Genomic DNA, 18255 nt, shown 5'->3' with positions numbered 1-18255 from the left:
GTCACCTTGCCACTGAGCAGTGCCTTGGGACTCTTTATCTCTTGCCTGGATTTTCCTAAGCTCCTTTCCTCTCTTTCTTCCTTCCTCCCTTCCTTCCTTCCTTCCTTCCTTTCTTTCTGTTTCTCTCTGTCTTTCTCTCTTTTTCTCTTTCTTTTTTTAAAGATGTTCACTCTTCTTCGATTTCTGCCCACACACTCCTTCAGGTCACTCCTAAAAACCTCCCAACACCTTAGGCTTACCATGCCATTTCATGTCCAAGCTTCTAGAATGTTATTCCTTCTACATCTCCATTAACTCCTTCTAATTTGGCTTCTCTGTTCATTCTATTGAAACTGCTTTTTCATATCTCACTTAATTGCCAATGCAATTGGCCTTTTTTCTAGTTTTATTCTTTTTTTTTTTGGATGGGTAAAGTCAGGGCAATTGGGGTTAAGTGACTTGCTCAAGGTCACACAGCTAGTACATGTGTCAAATGTCTGAGGCCAAATTTGAACTCAGGTCTTCCTGACTCCAGGGCCAGTACTCTACTCCCTGCACCACCTAGCTGCCCTCTCTAGTTTTATTCTTGACCTTTCTGTAACACTTGATACTAGATACCACCTCAAGCAAACCTCTTCTCCTTTGACTTCCAATCCTGTTATTCAGCCTTGTTCTTAGCTTGCCTCTGACTGATTATTCCTTTGTCTCTGTTAGCTCTTCTTGCTACTAAATATTGGTGTTTCCCAAGGTTTTCTGTTTATTTCTCTTCTTTATCTATGCTCTTTAATCTCATCAGCTATCATGACATCAACCATTTGAAGAGTACTTCCAAATGTTAACTCCACTTCTAATGTCTCACTCAAACTCCAGGTTCATATCTGTGTGCTAGACTGCTTCATTTGGATTCCCCACTAGAAATTCAGCCTCAGCATATTTAAAACCAAATTGATTGTTTTCTTCTTTGTTGCCCCTCTCTTTTCAGCCTCATTTCCCATTACACTGCTTTTCATGGTTGCTGCTAACAGATTAATCTTCCTAGTATGATGCTTTTCATTAGGTCATTTCTCAAAAGTTCAATTCCGTTTTGAATTTTTCTTTTTTTTTATGACTTTGATAAGCACAAATATTTCTATGTACAAATAAGACCAGCAAAAAGGGGTCATATACAAAATGGTAAATCTCTATGTTAGCTAGTTCTGTTTAAAGTATGTATTAACTTGGACATGGTAATACCAATACTGCTTTGCTTGTCTGTATCTTTTCTTGAACTTCCTTCTCTCTTTTTAAAAAATGTTTCATTGATACACTTTTCTTCATTGCATCACTGTCTTCTGTCTTTTGCTTTATCTATCTTTTGTTTTATCCTAACTTTTTGCTATTTTATTTTTTCCCCCAACTACATGTAAAAACAATTTTTAACATTCATTTTTTTCCCTCTCTCCCCTCTCCCCTCAGGCAGTAAGAATTTGATAAAGGTTATACGTGTTCAATCATGCAAAGTATATTACCATATTAGTCATGTTGTGAAAGAAGATACAGACCCAAAGGGGGAAAAAACATAGAAAGAAAATGAAAAATAGCATGCTTCAATCTGCATTCAGACTATCGGTTCTTTCTTTGGAGGTGGATAGCATTTTTCATCATGAGTCCTTGGGAATTGTCTTGGATCACTGTATTGCTGAGAAAAAACTAAACTATTCACACTTGATCATTGCACAGTGTTGTTGTTACTGTGTACAATGTTCCCCTGGTTCTGCTCGCTTCACTTTGTATCAGTTTGTTTAAGTCTTTCCACTTATCCCAGCTTTCTACCAGGCTAAAATCTTCAGTCCTTCCAACTCAGCCTCATCCAACATAATTTCTTGGCTCTTCATTCTAGTCATCTGCCTCTGGATACATACTAGGTTTTTAGTGTCCTTCCTAAAATGAGACCCAGAACTAAACCCAGTGTACCAGATATAATCTGGTCAGGGCAGAACATAGCAGGACTTTCACATTCACACTTCTATACATTACACTTTTTTTTTTAATAATTAAGGTTTTTTATTTTTAGTTTACAACACTCAGTTCCACATAACTTTGAGTTCCAGATTTTCTGCCCCCCACTCCCTCCCCAAGATGGCATGGAATCCGATATATCTTCTACATATAACTTCACATTGAACTTATACAATAGTCAAGTTGTAGAGAGGAATTATGAACAATGGAATGAATCATGAGAAGGAAGAAACAAAACCAAAAAAAAACCAAAGACCAGAACAAAAGAGAAAAAAAAAGGCAAGCATAAAGTGTGCCTCAATCTGCATTCAGACTCTATAGTTCTTTCTCTGGATGTAGATAGCTCTCTCCATCATGAGTCCTTTGGAGTTGTCTTTGCAGCTTGTATTGCTGAGAAGAGTGAAGTCTGTCAGGGTTAGTCATCACAGAATCCATATATCTGTGGTTGTGTATAACGTTCTCCTGGTTCTGATCCCCTTGCTCAGCATTATATTGTGTAGGTTTTTCCAGGTTATTATGAAGTCCGCATCATCCCCATTTCTTATAGCACAGTAATATTCCATTACCTTCATATAGCACAACTTCTTCAGCCATTCCCCAATTGATGGGCATCCCCTCAATTTCCAGTTCTTTCCTACCACAAAAAGAGCTGCTATAAATATTTTTGTACATATGGGTCCTTTTCCCATCTGTGTGGTCTCTTTGGGATACAGCCCTAGAAGTGGTATTGCTGGGTCAAAGGGTATGAATGTTTTTGTAGCCCTTTGGGCATGGTTCCAAATTGCTCTCCAGAATGGCTGGATCAGTTCACAACTCTACCAGCATGTACATTACACTTTTCAATACAGCTTTAAGATCTCATTTACCTTTTTGTCTGCCATGTTGACTTCTGTTGAATTTTGCAGACCAGTGAAATCCCAGTTGTTTTTCACACAGATTGCTATCTAGCCAGGCCTTTATCTTAGATTTTTGAAGTTGGATTTTTCAATCCAATTATAAGACTTTACATTTATCTCTGACAGAAATAATAGCACTTTAAATACTTGATCCTCACAGTAACCTGTGAGTTAAGTACCCATTTTATAGATGAGGAAACTGAGGCTCACAGAGGATAAATGATTTGTCCACAATCCCACTTATGCATTTACCACCACTACTATGTTGTATAGGCATCATTTGAATACAAGTCTCTTCTGATTCCACTTCTAGTTTTGTACTAGGGGTTCTTAATCTTTTCACGGCATCAACCATGCCCTTTGACAGTTTGTTTGTTTTTTTTTTTAATTTAATTTTATTTATTTAATATATTTAGTTTTCAGCATTGATTTTCACAAGAGTTTGAATTACAAATTTTCTCCCCATTTCTACCTTCTGCCCACTCCAAGATGGTGTATATTCTGGTTGCCCTGTTCCCCAGTCAGCCCTCCCTTCTGTCACCCCACTCCCCTCCCATCCCCTTTTCCCTTCTTCTCTTGTAGGGCAAGATAATTTCTACGTCCCATTGCCTGTGTATCTTATTTCCTAGTTGCATGCAAAAACTTTTTTTTGTTTGTTTTTGAATGTCTGTTTTTAAAACTTTGAGTTCCAAATTCTCTCCTCTCTTCCCTCCCCCTGCACCCTCCCTAAGAAGGCAAGCAATTCAGCATAGGCCACATGTGTATCATTATGTAAAACCCTTCCACAATACTCATGTTGTGAAAGACTAACTATGTTTTGCTCCTTCCCAACCCATCCCCCTTTACCTTTATTGAATTTTCTTCCTTGACCCTGTCCCTTTTTGAAAATGTTTGTTTTTGATTACCTCCTCCTCTTATCTGTCTTCCCTTCTATCATCCCCCGTTTTTTATCTTCTTCCTCCTTCTTTCCTGTGGGGTAAGATACCCAATTGAATGTGTATGGTATTCCCTCCTCAGGTCAAATCTGATGAGAGCAAGATTTACTTATTCCCCCTCACCTGCCCCCTCTTCCCTTCATATAGAACTACTTTTTCTTTCTACTTTTATGCAAGATAATTTACCCCATTCTATTTCTCCCTTTCTCCCTCTCTCAATATATTCCTCTCTCATCCCTTAATTTGATTTTATTTTTTTAGATATCATCCCTTCAGATTCAACTCACCCTGTGCCCTCTGTCTATATATATATATATATATATATATATATATATATATATATATATATATATATATATATATATATATATATATACACACATACACACACACACATATATATATATACATGCATATATATATACACCTACATATATACATACATACACACACACGCACACATATACATACACATATATACATATTCCTTTCAGCTACTCTAATACTGAGGTCTCATGAATTATACACATCATCTTTCCATGTAGGAATGTAAACAAAACAGTTCCACTTTAGTAAGTCCCTTGTGATTTCTCTTTCTTGTTTACCTTTTTATGCTTCTCTTGATTCTTGTGTTTGAAAGTCAAATTTTCTATTCAGCTCTGGTCTTTTCACTGAGAAAGCTTGAAAGTCCTCTATTTTATTGAAAGTCCATATTTTGCCTTGGAGCATGATACTCAGTGTTGCTGGGTATTCTTGGTTTTAATCCTAACTCCATTGACCTCTGGAATATCATATTCCAGGCCCTTCGATCTCTTAATGTAGAAGCTCCCAGATCTTGGGTTATTCTGATTATGTTTCCACAATACTCAAATTGTTTCTTTCTGGCTGATTCCATTATTTTCTCCTTGATCTGGGAGCTCTGGAGTTTGGCGACAATATTCCTAGGAGTTTTCTTTTTGGGATCCTTTCAAGGAGATGATTGGTGGATTCTTTCAATTTCTATTTTTCCCTCTGGCTCTAGAATATCAGGGCAGTTCTTGATAATTTCTTGAAAGATGATATCTAGGCTCTTTTTTTGATCATGACTTTCAGGTAGTCCAATAATTTTTAAATTCTCCTCGATCTACTTTCCAGGTGAGTGGTTTTTCCAATAAGATTTCACATTGTCTTCCACTTTTTCATTCTTTTGGTTCTGTTTGATAATATCTTGATTTCTCATAAAGTCACTAGCTTCCACTTGCTCCAGTCTAATTTTTAAGGTAGTATTTTCTTCAGTGGTCTTTTGGACCTCCTTTTCCATTTGGCTAATTCTGCCTTTCAAGGCATTCTTCTCCTCATTAGCTTTTTGGAGCTCTTTTGCCATTTGAGTTAGTCTATTCTTTAAGGTGTTGTTTTCTTCAGTATTTTTTTCAGTATTCTTTTGGGTCTCCTTTAGCAAGTCATTGACTTGTTTTTCATGATTTTCTTGCATGCTTCTCATTTCTCTTCCCAATTTTTCCTCTACTTCTCTGACTTGCTTTTCCAACTCCTTTTTGAGCTCTTCCATGGCCTGAGGCCACTTCATGTTTTTCTTGGAGGCTTTTGATGTGGGCTCTTTGACTTTGTTGACTTCTTCTGGCTGTATGTTTTGGTCTTCTTTGTTACCAAAGAAAGATTCCAAAGTCTGAGACTGAATCTGGGTGTGTTTTCACTGCCTGGCCATGTTCCCAGCCAACTTACTTGACCCTTGAGTTTTTCAGCAGAGTATGACTGCTTGTACAGTAAAGAGTACTTTCCAAGCTTGAGGGGATGCGCTGTTGTTTTCAGAGCTATTTCTATATAGCCAGCTCTGCCACACCAGCACTCCTCCTTCCCCAAGAACCACCAACCTGGACCTGACTCAGATCTTAAGCTGGCTGTGCACTCCTGCTCTGATCCGCCACTTAATACCTCCCACCAGGTGGGTCTGGGGTCAGATGCAACTGCAGCTGTAGTTCTGTAGCTGTACCACCCCTGCTGCCTCCGGGGTGGTGGCCGGACCGCGAACTCCTTTCAGTCTGTCCCCTCCAGCTTTTCCCACTAACCTTCTCTGTTGTCTTTGGTGTTTGTGGGTTGAGAAGTCTGGTAACTGCCACAGCTGACTGATTCAAGGCAGCTCCTGGTCTGGTTAGTCCTGCCGCCACCCACACTGGGTTCCGCTCCCCTCCTCTCCCAGCTCCGTGCACAATGGACCTCACACAGCGACCATGCAGGCTGTCCTGGGCTGGATCCCTGCTTCCCTCTGCTATTTTGTGGGTTCTGCAGTTCTAGAATTTGTTCAGAGCCGTTTTTTATAGGTTTTTGGAGGGACCTGGCAGGGAGCTCATGCAAGTCCCTGCTTTCCAGCCACCATCTTCCCTTTGGTAGTTTGTTAAAGGTTATAAACCCCTTCTCAGAATTATGTTTTTACATGCATAAAATACATAGGATTACAAAAGAGACCAATTATGTTGAAATACAATTATGTAGATATTTTTTAAAACATTCGTAGACCCCAGGTTAGGAAACCCTGTTCTATTAACAGTGGGAATCCATTGAAGACTTTTGAAAAAGGGAATAAAAATCAGATTGGTGCTTTAGAAAGATTTTCCTGGCAACATTGTGCACTTGAGTTTGGAGCACAGAGAGACTGGAGGCAGGGAGATTATTCAGGAGACCACTATAGTAATCCTCACCAAGAAACACTAGGTTTTGAACTAAGTTGTTGATATTACAAAGTGGGGATCATCTATTCCAAATGAGGTTGTAAGCTTGAGGGCAAGAGCTATGTAGATTTTCATCTCCTTGACATTGACTATTGCATTACTTGCCCAGTAAATATTTGATGAATGTAATTGCAAAATAAGCTGTGTTCATCTGACATGGTGCTTTCATGCAAGAAAATTTTGATGTTTCCAGTTTTTCAGTCCCCAAATAAAAACTGATTTTTCAAGGAAGGTGTATTTCTTTTCCATGTATTCTATTTTTCTACTTCTCCCTTATTCAGGTATTTCATTTCCTAAAAGCTTTTCTCCCTTCTGGGATATATGTCCCCTATTGCTCCTGTTTGTAGGAAGCATGTTGCAATGGAAAGAGCATTGGCTATAGAGTTAGACCACTTCAATGTAGATCCCTTTTCTGATGCCCAGTCCCTTTATGACCTTGGCCAAGTCACTAGGCCTCAGTTTCTTTATCAGTAAGATTCTGGGGAAGGATTGGGCTCTATGGCGTCAGAGGACACTTCTACCTCCAGATTTATGATCTTAGGATAAATAAGACTGGTGGTGGATCATGTGGGAGATAAAAAAAAAATACAAATTAAACTCTTTTAAGTTTTAAAATCAAATGTAACTATTATTCAAAGATGGCTGTTGCACGAACAAATACATTATCAGCTGGTCAAGGGACTTTGTTTGACGACTATAATTACATTACTCTTTTTTTTGAAGTTTAAATACAAAATTTGTTAATCATTGTAAGCCAGTATTGCTACTTCATATTATTTCCATAACTACTTTGTAATTTTAAAAATGAAAGTTTAAGTTTCTGCAATTTATTTTCTGATCTGATGTGTTTTAGGTAAAGTGAAGAATCCTGAATGGAACAGAAACGAAATACCACATAGTTGTGGTGAGGTTTGTAGAAGGAAACAACCTGGCCAGGACTGTCCACATTCATGTAACCTGTAAGTTTAAATTATAGAAATCTAAAAAACATTAAGGAGTATTTTTGTGGTTGTTAATCTTAGATCCTTGTATCTTATTAATACTTAATTAGTGGAGGAAATAGAAATCTGCTTCTGCTAAGTAAAATCAAGGTAAATGACTTTTGGCTCATAGACTCTGTTCTTTTCTTTAAAAAAAAAATGTCAGGACATTTGCCCTTCTCCAGCAGTACCTCTCTCATTATTTTGCTGTATTTCTTCCAGTCACTCTTAGAGTCCCTGGAGCCAGGATATTCTTTCTTCTGAGGCTCCACTTGTATCTATTATGGAATTACGCTCTTCTGTGTTTACCTCTTGGGCTTTTTTTTACACAGTTTTCCTTTTTGGTAGTTAAAGTTTTCTCCAATTAACTTGTATGTCCAGCCTTGGTTCCTGAATTGGAACTTTGTTCCAGGCCAGGTTTTACCCCCTCTCCCACACTTGGATGATGGAGTTGCTAGGCCTTGGTCTCATCCCTTCTGTAGTCTCAATGCCTCTGTGGCTGCCCTGCCACAGTTCTGGAAGGGGGTGACTGGTTCTAGAGACCCAGGTCCCACTTACCTCCCTACTTGTCTTCTGCTACTGTGTTCTGTTGTCTTAACACAGACACTGTCCCCTGCCCTGTCTTTGTCTCCAGCACAAGCACCAGCTGGGAGTTTGCTTAGCCTCCTACTGGACACCAAGCTGGTTTCAGGTCTCTTGGAGGACTGGTAGGAATGTGTGGACCACTTTCCTTCATCCCCTGCTTTGGTCATCGAGCATCAGAAATGGCCCTGGTTTCAGACAAAAGGTTCTGTTACTGCCCTCCCCAGTATGAAGCTACTTTGGAGTAGGGATCAAATAGGCATTTAAGATGTGCTTGGTGATTAAGTACTTGTACCCTGTCTCTGTCTCAGACTCCCATTGAGTCTCCCATTTGGTTTCTGACAGGTGGGCACTAAGCTCCCATCGACTTCAGACCCTCTACTAGAGATTGCGTTGGTTTTGGACCCCTGAGCATTTAACTATCTTGTGCAGCTCTGTACTAGATGGAGGAGCTTGCTAGTATTTCTCTTTGGTTTTATTTATCATTGTTTGATCTGGCACTCTCTTAAATTTATGCTGGGGTGTTTTGATTCTTAAGGGAAATGGGCTTGTCTGTTACCCTTCCTGCCTGCATCTTTACTAGAAGTCTGCCCTCATCTGCCAGGGTCCTTGAAAGATCACCTTGAGTAGCTCCATGTTTGCTCAGTGGTCACATCTGCAAGGACTTTCAGAACCTGAAGATGTCATTTTCTGGTACTGGGATTGTGAATTCATCAGGGCTGTTCTCTGTTTCTCTCCTTACCCATCAACTTAAATTAGCCACTTTTATGTACTATGTAAATGATGGAGTATAAGGATCATTTAATTGCATCCTGTTTGATCATGCTCATGTCAAACCTATTCTACAAAAGAGACCCAAACCAGATGAGAAGTATTACTCTTGTAGCATATGGGGACCGACATGCAATGGCCTTGATCGAATTGTTGAACGCTGTGATTTACCAGAAATGCATGTGGGAGATTGGATGCTGTCTGAAAACATGGGTGCTTATACTGTTGCTGCTGCTTCTACTTTCAGTGGATTCCAGACACCCACCATCTATTGCGTGATGTCTGTGCCAGCATGGCAATGCATGCAACAAATCAAGAACCAAGGTTTTCCGGCAGAAGTAGAGGATCAGGATATCAACACTTTGCCATTATCTTGTGCTTGGGAAAGTGGAATGGAACATCACTCAACAACTTGTACTTCAGCTAGTATTAATGTACAGATGCTGTTTGTAGCCATTAATTGCAAGTTTAGCTTGAATTAGAGCATTTTGGGGGACCAGTAACTTAATTCCTGCTAGAGTTATTAAATATGTTTTAAGAATAGGGTTGGCACAAATGCAACGATATGGAAGATGGGGTCACACTTATCTGTGTTCCTATGGAAACTGTTTGAATATTTATTTTATGTGGATTTTTATTCACTTTTCAAATATGCTTCTAAAGATTGCCCCTCAACTGCTAAGCAAGCATTTGTAGCTTGTACAATGGCAGAATGGGATTGAGCTTAGTGTTGTGACCTGTCTTTAAAATAAAAGTATATTGAAATAAAAAAAAAATTAGCCACTTTTGTTCTATTTCCAGTGCAAGGTCATGCTCCTTGGCAGAGAAAGCAGAAGCAAAGTAAGAATGGGGCAAGTCTTGTTTTTTTCCATTCCATCCATTTTTCCATCATCTCCTCTCCAGTGAGCAATACTACTGACTGTCTGTTTCAATTCTTCCTTTTTCCCTCAGGAAGCTTTTTTGAAAAACCTTTTTTCCTTATCTCTCCTCACCAGGTCCAAGTCATTGTAGACTTCAGCATTCCTGAATCACTTATTATGGGACAGTGCCACCCTAATGTCTTTATCCTTGTGATTCTCACCGTTTAGATGTGTCTTTCAAAAATCTAAATTGGTTGGTTAGCTCCCCATGTATAGGTTTCATTCTCTTTAGAGAGCTGCCTCTTTTTTCTCATGGGAATTGTTTATCTTTGTGTTTTCATAATGTCGTTCTTGAGAGTTTTCCTTCCTTCCTGGGATGATCTCCCCTATAGAATTTTAGTTCATTACATGCTGCCCTATTTTTCTATAGGTTTTGAAATCTGCTTTGCTAAAATTTAGGTCACATTTCAGTCTGTGACTAACTTACTCCATTCTTATTAATTCTAAAATGGAGAGGCTACTTTCATCCCAGGCTCTCACCATTTCTAGCACAGTGTCTGATTCATCCTTGTTGATGAGAATCTGATTTAGAACTTCACTTCAGTAGTTCCTTTGCCTTTTGAAGGAGGGAAGTATTAGTAAAGCAGATGAAAAAATTATTTGCCTTCGTACGTTAGACAGGGAGCACCAGCATTTTTCTGGATAGTTAAAGTCCCCTGTTTGTTCTATACCCATCTTGTAATCTGTTCTTCATATTCTTCAACTTTTTCCTCTTTTATCATACTATCAATAGTATGCTCTGATAACTGTTATTATTTTTCTTTCTGTGGCTTTTATCTGCCAAATGTTTCCCCCTTGCTTCCCTCTTCTGGTTCCCGGATTTCCTCACATTAATCTATCATCTTAATATACAGTACTGCTACTCCTTTTTTACTTACCTTGTTCTTTTGGAAAAAGGGATACTCTCTGGCAATGACTCCTATCCAGGAAAGTCTCAGCGGTAGCTGTGAGATCAAACTTGTTTCCGATTGTCAGGATTTTTAGTTTGTCTTGTTTGTTACTCATACTTTGTGCATTTTGTATATCGACATGGGTTTTATTTTTGTTTCTTTTCTTGGATTTGTTTCCTGTGAACTTCTGGGAATCTATATTGGTAATCTCCTTACACTGTAGCCAGTCTCTATGGTATCTGGCTTGGATATATGTGGGAAGCTTTTTCTCTCCTCCTTTCTTTTTAGTTTAAAACCCTTTTAATTAGATTTTCAAGATACCAGGCAATTATATTTTTAGGTATACTTCATCTTTAGCCAGAAGCCTACCATTTCTATATTGGTCTAGAACAGGCGTTCTTAACTTGGGGCCTATAAACTTTTTGGAAAAAAAATTTTGATGACTATATTTCTGTATAATTAGTTTTCTCTGTAATCCTATTTATTCCACATTGTGCATTAAAAAAAAAAAACTATTCTGAGAAGACATCACCAGACTGTCACAGGGGTCCATGACACAAAAATGCTTAAGAACCACTGTTGTAGAACAAGTCTCACCCTCAGACACCAGCTTCTTAATTAGCTATTCACTTCCCAAATCTGTCTTTATCTTCTAAAGTTTTGGCTTTATTTGGCAGCAATGAATTAATTTTTCACATCATATTTTTAAGCAAAAAAAGGGCACATGCAACTTGATTACCGTATTAGACAGACTTGGCTCCTTTGGTCTGTTTATAAAAATCAAGGCCTTTTTCAGAGGACAAGGGTTTTCCCAGATGGAGGATATTCAGAAAAATATGCCAAGATCAATTCCAAAAATGTGTTTTGAATAATTGTAATACATAGGTAACTGTTGGTTCCTACTTTGAAGGAAATAACATTTTTTTTGAATGTGTAATTTGGGCATATTAGTCTTAAAAATCACTCATTATCTTAATATCATATCTTGCATGTAAAATAGTAGAGCTAGAGGTCAAAATTTTGGCGTTGTAGCACAAACCTAGTCTCTTTTTCCTTCTCTTGAGCCCTTTTCTCCCACTGTGACCCATCTGTTATAGACCAGTATTGTCACCCAACTATTAATCCCTTTTTTTTTGAATCCTTGTTAACAACTTATCTGTTGGGTCTTCCCTTCACTTCCTAGTTGAGTAAGTGGCTGGTAAGAGGTTTAGTGTTGTATAAAATGGGCCCAACTCTGAGCAGGCCTAAAGTGCTTAAGTGCTGAGAGAGTCTGTTTTTATGATCATGGACCTCTGTGATATTGATGATGCATTTCTTGTTTAAACAGGAATCAAGAGTAGACAAATTCTGATTGAACACTTTAAATAGTAAATGTGATCTGCATTATCACTTTTTAATAATTGAATTTATGGGGGTTGTTATTGAATTAACTATCAAAATAATCCTTTGTTCATTGAAGTATTTCTGTTTTAAGTCTTTGCCATCCAGGACCTTGTCCATCATGCCCTGCCTTTATGACTAAGACATGCGAATGTGGACGAACAAGGTGAGATTAGAATTTTGCTTTATAGAAAAAAAAATTTTCGTGTTAATCTCTTCTTATGAATTTAAACTATATTGTAAAATGTAATAGTTCATGAGGTCAGTTGTTTGCTTATAAAGAGTAAAATGCTTATTTGTTTTCACTGTAATTTTTATAGCAGCAGAGCACGTTGGGTTTTCTAGGATGTTTTGAGCACTGTTTAAGCCAGCAAAAATATGTGGACAAATATACCCACATGATCCATGCACAGTCAGTAAATTGGTCTTTTTTTTAAAATCTGTTTTGACACTCTTGTTCACCAATCATTTGAGTGTGTCTAGGGACTGTGATTTTGTAGGTACAGGAACTTTTGGTTTGGGAATTGCCTCCAACACTGCACCTCTAACCTGAGAATACCTCACTGGAGGCTTAGAGATGTTGTATGGCTTGTGTCTAGCTGTTAAGTGCAGAGGAGGATTTGAACCTGGATCTTCCTGACTTCAAGCACTATACTTTTTCTCTATGATCATACTGCGTACTGTTTATATGTAATAATTTTTAAAATGTCCTCAGTGTTAAAAAAATCAGTAGAAATTCAGCCTTGAGAATGAAATATTGCCAGGATAAAAGATCATTTTGCCATGCTCATAATTCACATTTAAATGACAGTTCTGATTGTATTATCTGACTCAGCAGTCCTGTGGGTGAGCAGTACAATTATCTGCATTTTACAGATGAAGAAATAGGCTCAGATAAGTGGCTTGTATAAGTAAATGCCAGAGCTTGGTCTCAATTTCAGGTATTTCAAATCCAAATACAGTTTTTTTTTTCCTACAAAACTGTTATCTCTAATCAACCATCAATTGATTGTAACAAAAACATGGACACAGGAAGCTTGCTGGGGGGTTTTTCCTCATCAGTAGACATTAATAGTTGACTAATAGCTAATAGATATTAGCCATAAGGCACATTATTAAATGATGTGAAGGCCTGAAGAACTTCAAGGATGTTCGAGACAGTTTACTCATTAGTCAGTAAGAGGATAGATCCCTCTAAATCTGATCTAAACTTAATTCAGCAACCTCTGTAATAGATTTAATTGAGTGTATCTTGGAGATTTCTAATAATATATATCCTTAATAACTTTGTTGAGAGTGAATGTATAGTGTTCAAATTCATAAGAAGTAAAAGAATAATTAAACCTTTGAATAGCCATCCTTAGCACTTACGTTCTCTAACTCTTTGAAGCTAGGTGAGTCATTTAACCCTTGTGGGCCTCAGGCATCCTTCTAAGTCTTATATGCTATGTCATGTCATGTCATATAAACATTACATAAGCATACATGACATAACATCCTTACATGTTATATTAAAGGGAATTCTTTACAAAAGGGCAGGTTAGATAGTACTGTGAAGATGCCAGGAATAGAATTGAAAATATAAAGGCTAAAGTATCTGTGCAGTCTCTGGAGTAGTTCATGCAACCAGCATCCAGATAATTGGCACTCACCATCCTATCTCTTTCATTGCCCCAGTTTTCTCAAAGGTTATGTATCCCAAAGAAACTTTGACTCAAAAGTGAGTAAGGTTGAGATGCTATCAATTTACATAATACAGAGGCCTACCACAAGGACCTGTGTTCTTTGAGCCTTACGAATTTGGACTTGCTAAAGGAACAGTTTACTTCAAGGCATCCTTCCCAGAGGGTGATAGGGATTGGGGCTCAGCTTCTGATTTCATCGATACAGGGAATTTGTGTATATGGAAATCCCCTGTAGCAGCACAGGTCAGCAACTTCTCTGCAACTTACAATCTTAAGAGAATTGTGCACTGAGAGGTTAATTGACTTGCCTAGGGTCACTGTGCCGGTATGTCAGAGGCCAGCCTTGAACCCAGGTCTTCTCTGGCACTTCTCTTATTTATTACACCACACTACCTCTCCACCTTCACACAAGATCTTTTACATATGTGTGACTTAATTTAAATAAACCTGAAACACAGAAATCCAAACATATGAAACAGATTGATTAGGAATTTGTTATTATTTTAAGAGGATACTTCACTTCTCTGAAGAATCAGAAAATTCCAGAATTGGAAGAGGCATTTGGATTTAAGTAATCTTATCTCTTAGCTACTCTGCACTACAGTGTCTTTGCCAAGTTGTCCAGCTTCTACTTAAATACCTCCATTGGTGGGGGAATGTATTTATGAAGAGATGAATATCTTTTTTTTGACAACTCTTAATTCTTAGGGAGTTCTGCCTTATATTGAGCTGAAATCTTCCTTGTAATTTCTACCCATTGGTCCCAGTTCATTCTTCTAGAGCCAAAGAGATTAAGTCACCTTTCCACATTATATCTCTTCAGATATTGGAAGTCAACTATTAAATTTCCGTTAAGACTTCTTCTTTAGGCTTAACATTCCTAATTCCTTCAACCATTTCTTATATGGCATGGCCCCTTACTATCTTGATTGGCCTCCCAGACACTCTTACAGTTTATCAGCATGCCTCTTACCATGTGGCTTCCTGAATTGAAAAATAATATTATAAATGTACTCTTACTTTCCTTCTTGTGGATAGTGTGTCATTAATGTGGGCCTTTTAGCAGATACTTCACACTGCTGACTTTTTTAGGTCACTGTCAAATCGACAACAACAACAACAACACACATACATTGTCTTTTCTCCCCTACATCTCCCCTACCCTTTGCTTGTTTAGTTGTTGGGTTTTTTTAACCTGAGAAAAGAAACATATTTTTAGGTTCAGGCATACTCTGTTTCTTTCATCCAGTCTATTCACAGTTATCCTTTCTGTCATCCAGGCATTATTTAGTTGGAAAACCACGTAGTCGATGCCTTCATTGATTAAAATGTCAATTAAATAGGGCCAAGAACAGCACCTTATATCATGATCACTAGAAACCTTGGGTGCAGATGGACATAAATCCTTTAATAAATACAAATCAATCATTTTCACCTTTGTTCCACTCGTATTTCTTACTTGTGCCCATGATGATATAAAAGACATGTCAGACGCCTTGCTGCGGTCCAGGCATTGTAAGCGTGTAGGATGCCTGCCCTTGATCATCTTCTAGACTAGGACTTAGTTGGACATGCCTTGAGCAGGGTGGGCCTCTCTTAACCAGAGCCAGTCACATCATCATTTGCCTGGACTTTTCATATTGTTTTATAATCTTCCAAAGGGGAAGCACACATCATCTTGGTTCTCTTAATGTCTTAGGAGAATCCCTCAGGCTGTCCATTTGGTGCTTTTCATTACAGCCATGTGACTGGCCAGCCTCTTTTTCTAGTCATACATGTCCTTGACTTACTTTAGGCCACTTTTCACACACGTGTCCTTGTTAGAATAGGTTGCTGCCTGGTTTCCCCCATAATGAGCCTTTTTTCTAGTAACCCTTGGGTCACCTGCAACTTTAAGGCTCCAGATCCTGATGTTCCATGATTTACCCTCATCATGGCTTTCTTTGAAAACTAAGGCAGCAAGTGTTGCTTAGTCTACCTGTTGACCACCTCCTACTTCCTAGTTGCTTTCACCTTTTGGGATGCTGCATTACCATGGTTACCATCAAGCATAGTGGAAGGTATAATTTTGTAAGTGCAGTAAGTATTTGGTAAAAAAAAAAAATACATTTTAATGAAATACATATTGTGTCAGTTCACCAAGAGGTAGCTGGTGCTGTGGAAAAAAAGTGCCATGTTAACTGTCAGAGGCCCTAGATCATTGTCTGGTTCTGTCATTTACTAACCCTGTGGCTTTGAGCATGTCACTTATAATTTCTCAGTTTTAGGGTTGATGATCTTAGGTTCCTTTCAGTTCTCCATCTGTGATCTACTGAACTTTTAGGTTGAATAGTTAGCTATGATAGGGTAAGGTGAAAGGAGAGAAATGGAGACACATCTAAGATGTTACAGACAGGATTAGGAAGAAAGCCTCTGGGATTTTCCTAAATGCTACATTGTGTTCACTTGGGTTATAGACTTTGTGATTTTAAGTGATATTAATTGGAAGTGAGATATTTGCTAATGTGACGTTTATTATGTCCAGTCATTCAGTTCGCTGTGGCCAGTCCAACTCAATTCACTGTTCCAATGTGTGTGGCAATATTCTGAATTGTGGTAAGCACAGTTGTGCTGAACTTTGCCATGCAGGTGAATGCCAACCATGCGGTCTTATAGTACGTCAAGGTAAGTATTTTCATTCTCTTATTATCTTATTATCATTTAATTTTCTGAGAATGCCACATAATCTTTGTTCTATGGTTAAGGTTTTCCCATTGCTTTCTGTCAAAAACTTAGAAAGATTACAAAACAGAATGAAGTGTTATCCTGAAAGTGCTATTAATGACTTATTTTTATCATATTCTCAATCTAATAGCATCTGCATTTTCTCTTTATTAAACACTGAGAACGAAATTAAAAGGTTTTTTTTTTAAGTTCTAATGGTCCTAATAGCCACATTTCTTTAAAAGGACATATAGGCTGTCATTACAAATTTGCCTATTGAAATTTTAAAAACATAAATATTTAGGACCAGAACTTGTCAGGTTCATGTACTTTTTGCCAAGCCAGTTAGATTGAAAAGGTAGATAAATTGATGGAACAGATAATTCCCAGTAGAATCATATAGCTTTATATCATATTGCTGCATAATATTGCAGTGTTGCTGCATAATATTTCAGTGTTACCAAGAACATAAGTCCTTTAACATGAAAAAAATTCATTGCTAGATGAAGGAAACCGAGTTTTAATTTCTTGAGCCTTTAGTGTTAAAAAAAGTAATAATTTTAGTCTGGATTTGTGTTATAACATGCAAATAGGAGCAATACTTTTTATTCACTGGAAATTCACATATGACTATCTAAAATTCTGAGTTAATGAAATATAAAATAAGATTTTATATCAAAATGCTTTAGTATATTTATCACTGTAATAACATGATTAGAACTTCTAATTTTAGAGAGATATGTTGGCCTCTTACTATAACTCTATGTTTGAGAACTCTGTTATTGATGAAAGTGTTATGTAACATGGTCCATTTAGTATTGCCAGTAATTTTTTTCTTTAACTAAGCCAGTGAATTCATTGTTGTAGGAAGTTAGCCATAAGGAACTTTCTCTATCAATATACCTTTTCTGTAACTTAGAGTGTATTTCCAGTTATGAACTCCTTAAACATAGGAGACTAAGACAGACCTGTCTTATGCCAAAGTCTTTATAGGTTCTACTGTGTAACAAAACTCCAATAAATATTTGTGTTTTTCTGGGTAACTTAAGATTTTCTACATCTCCTCTTAAAAAAATTTGGTTTTTTTATGTTTATTGTATTGGAACTTATTTTTGAAATTATTTTATTAAAGTGTGCTACTGTGGGGCCACTTCTCAAGATGTATTATGTGGAACCAACGTAGGACAGTCTGATGAATTTGGGGACTTCAGCTGTTTAAAGATATGTGGCAAGTAAGGCCTTATTTCATCTCAAATATAAACAGTAAAATTGTATCTTATTAATAGTCAAGTAATATTCTATTGTTTTTCTTAACAGGAAATTGAAATGTGGGAACCACACGTGTTCACAGTTATGCCACCCTCAGGCCTGCCAGTTGTGTCCACGACTTCCACAGTTAGTGCAAACTTGCCCTTGTGGTCAGACTCCTCTTAGCAAATTACTAGAACTTGGATGTGTTGAACGTAAAACATGTCTGGATCCTATACCGTCATGTGGAAAAATATGTGGCAAACCTCTGTCTTGTGGCTCCTTTGGTAACTAAATGAAATTCATTATCTTTAAAGGTTTAAATGTATTGCAATGTGAAGATACAAGTAGAATATCACATTTTAGTATAGTAGTTAGGTGTTTCTATAAGTATTTGAAAGAAATTGTCAAGGTACCATTTTCTTTTCAAACACACACAGGTCTCTAAGTTGTATCCCATTTACTCAAGTAATTTTCCTTTTTTATTGATGGATATTTTACCTATAAAATTGAGTAATTATGCTGTGATAATGTTCCAGGTGGAACTATACTTTCTCTTAGGAGA

The 18255-nt window shown here is 37.6% G+C and overlaps 1 protein-coding gene across 2 annotated transcripts in view; it reads left to right on the top strand.

The window, feature by feature from the left end:
• NFX1 (nuclear transcription factor, X-box binding 1) overlaps window positions 1-18255 on the top strand; it is an 81809-nt gene that overhangs the window by 13001 nt on the left and 50553 nt on the right. For both annotated transcript variants that reach the window (XM_036739269.1, XM_036739277.1), the window contains exons 5-9: window positions 7385-7490; window positions 12149-12220; window positions 16264-16403; window positions 17575-17674; window positions 17760-17977. In XM_036739269.1, the coding sequence (XP_036595164.1) occupies window positions 7385-7490; window positions 12149-12220; window positions 16264-16403; window positions 17575-17674; window positions 17760-17977 (636 nt within the window). The remainder of the gene's footprint in view (window positions 1-7384; window positions 7491-12148; window positions 12221-16263; window positions 16404-17574; window positions 17675-17759; window positions 17978-18255) is intronic.

The sequence above is a fragment of the Trichosurus vulpecula genome, chromosome 1 (assembly GCF_011100635.1).
Source record: "Trichosurus vulpecula isolate mTriVul1 chromosome 1, mTriVul1.pri, whole genome shotgun sequence".
NCBI lineage: Eukaryota > Metazoa > Chordata > Mammalia > Diprotodontia > Phalangeridae > Trichosurus > Trichosurus vulpecula.
The sequence above is the reverse complement of the archived record's forward strand: the minus strand, read 5'-3'. Positions and strand labels throughout refer to the sequence as shown.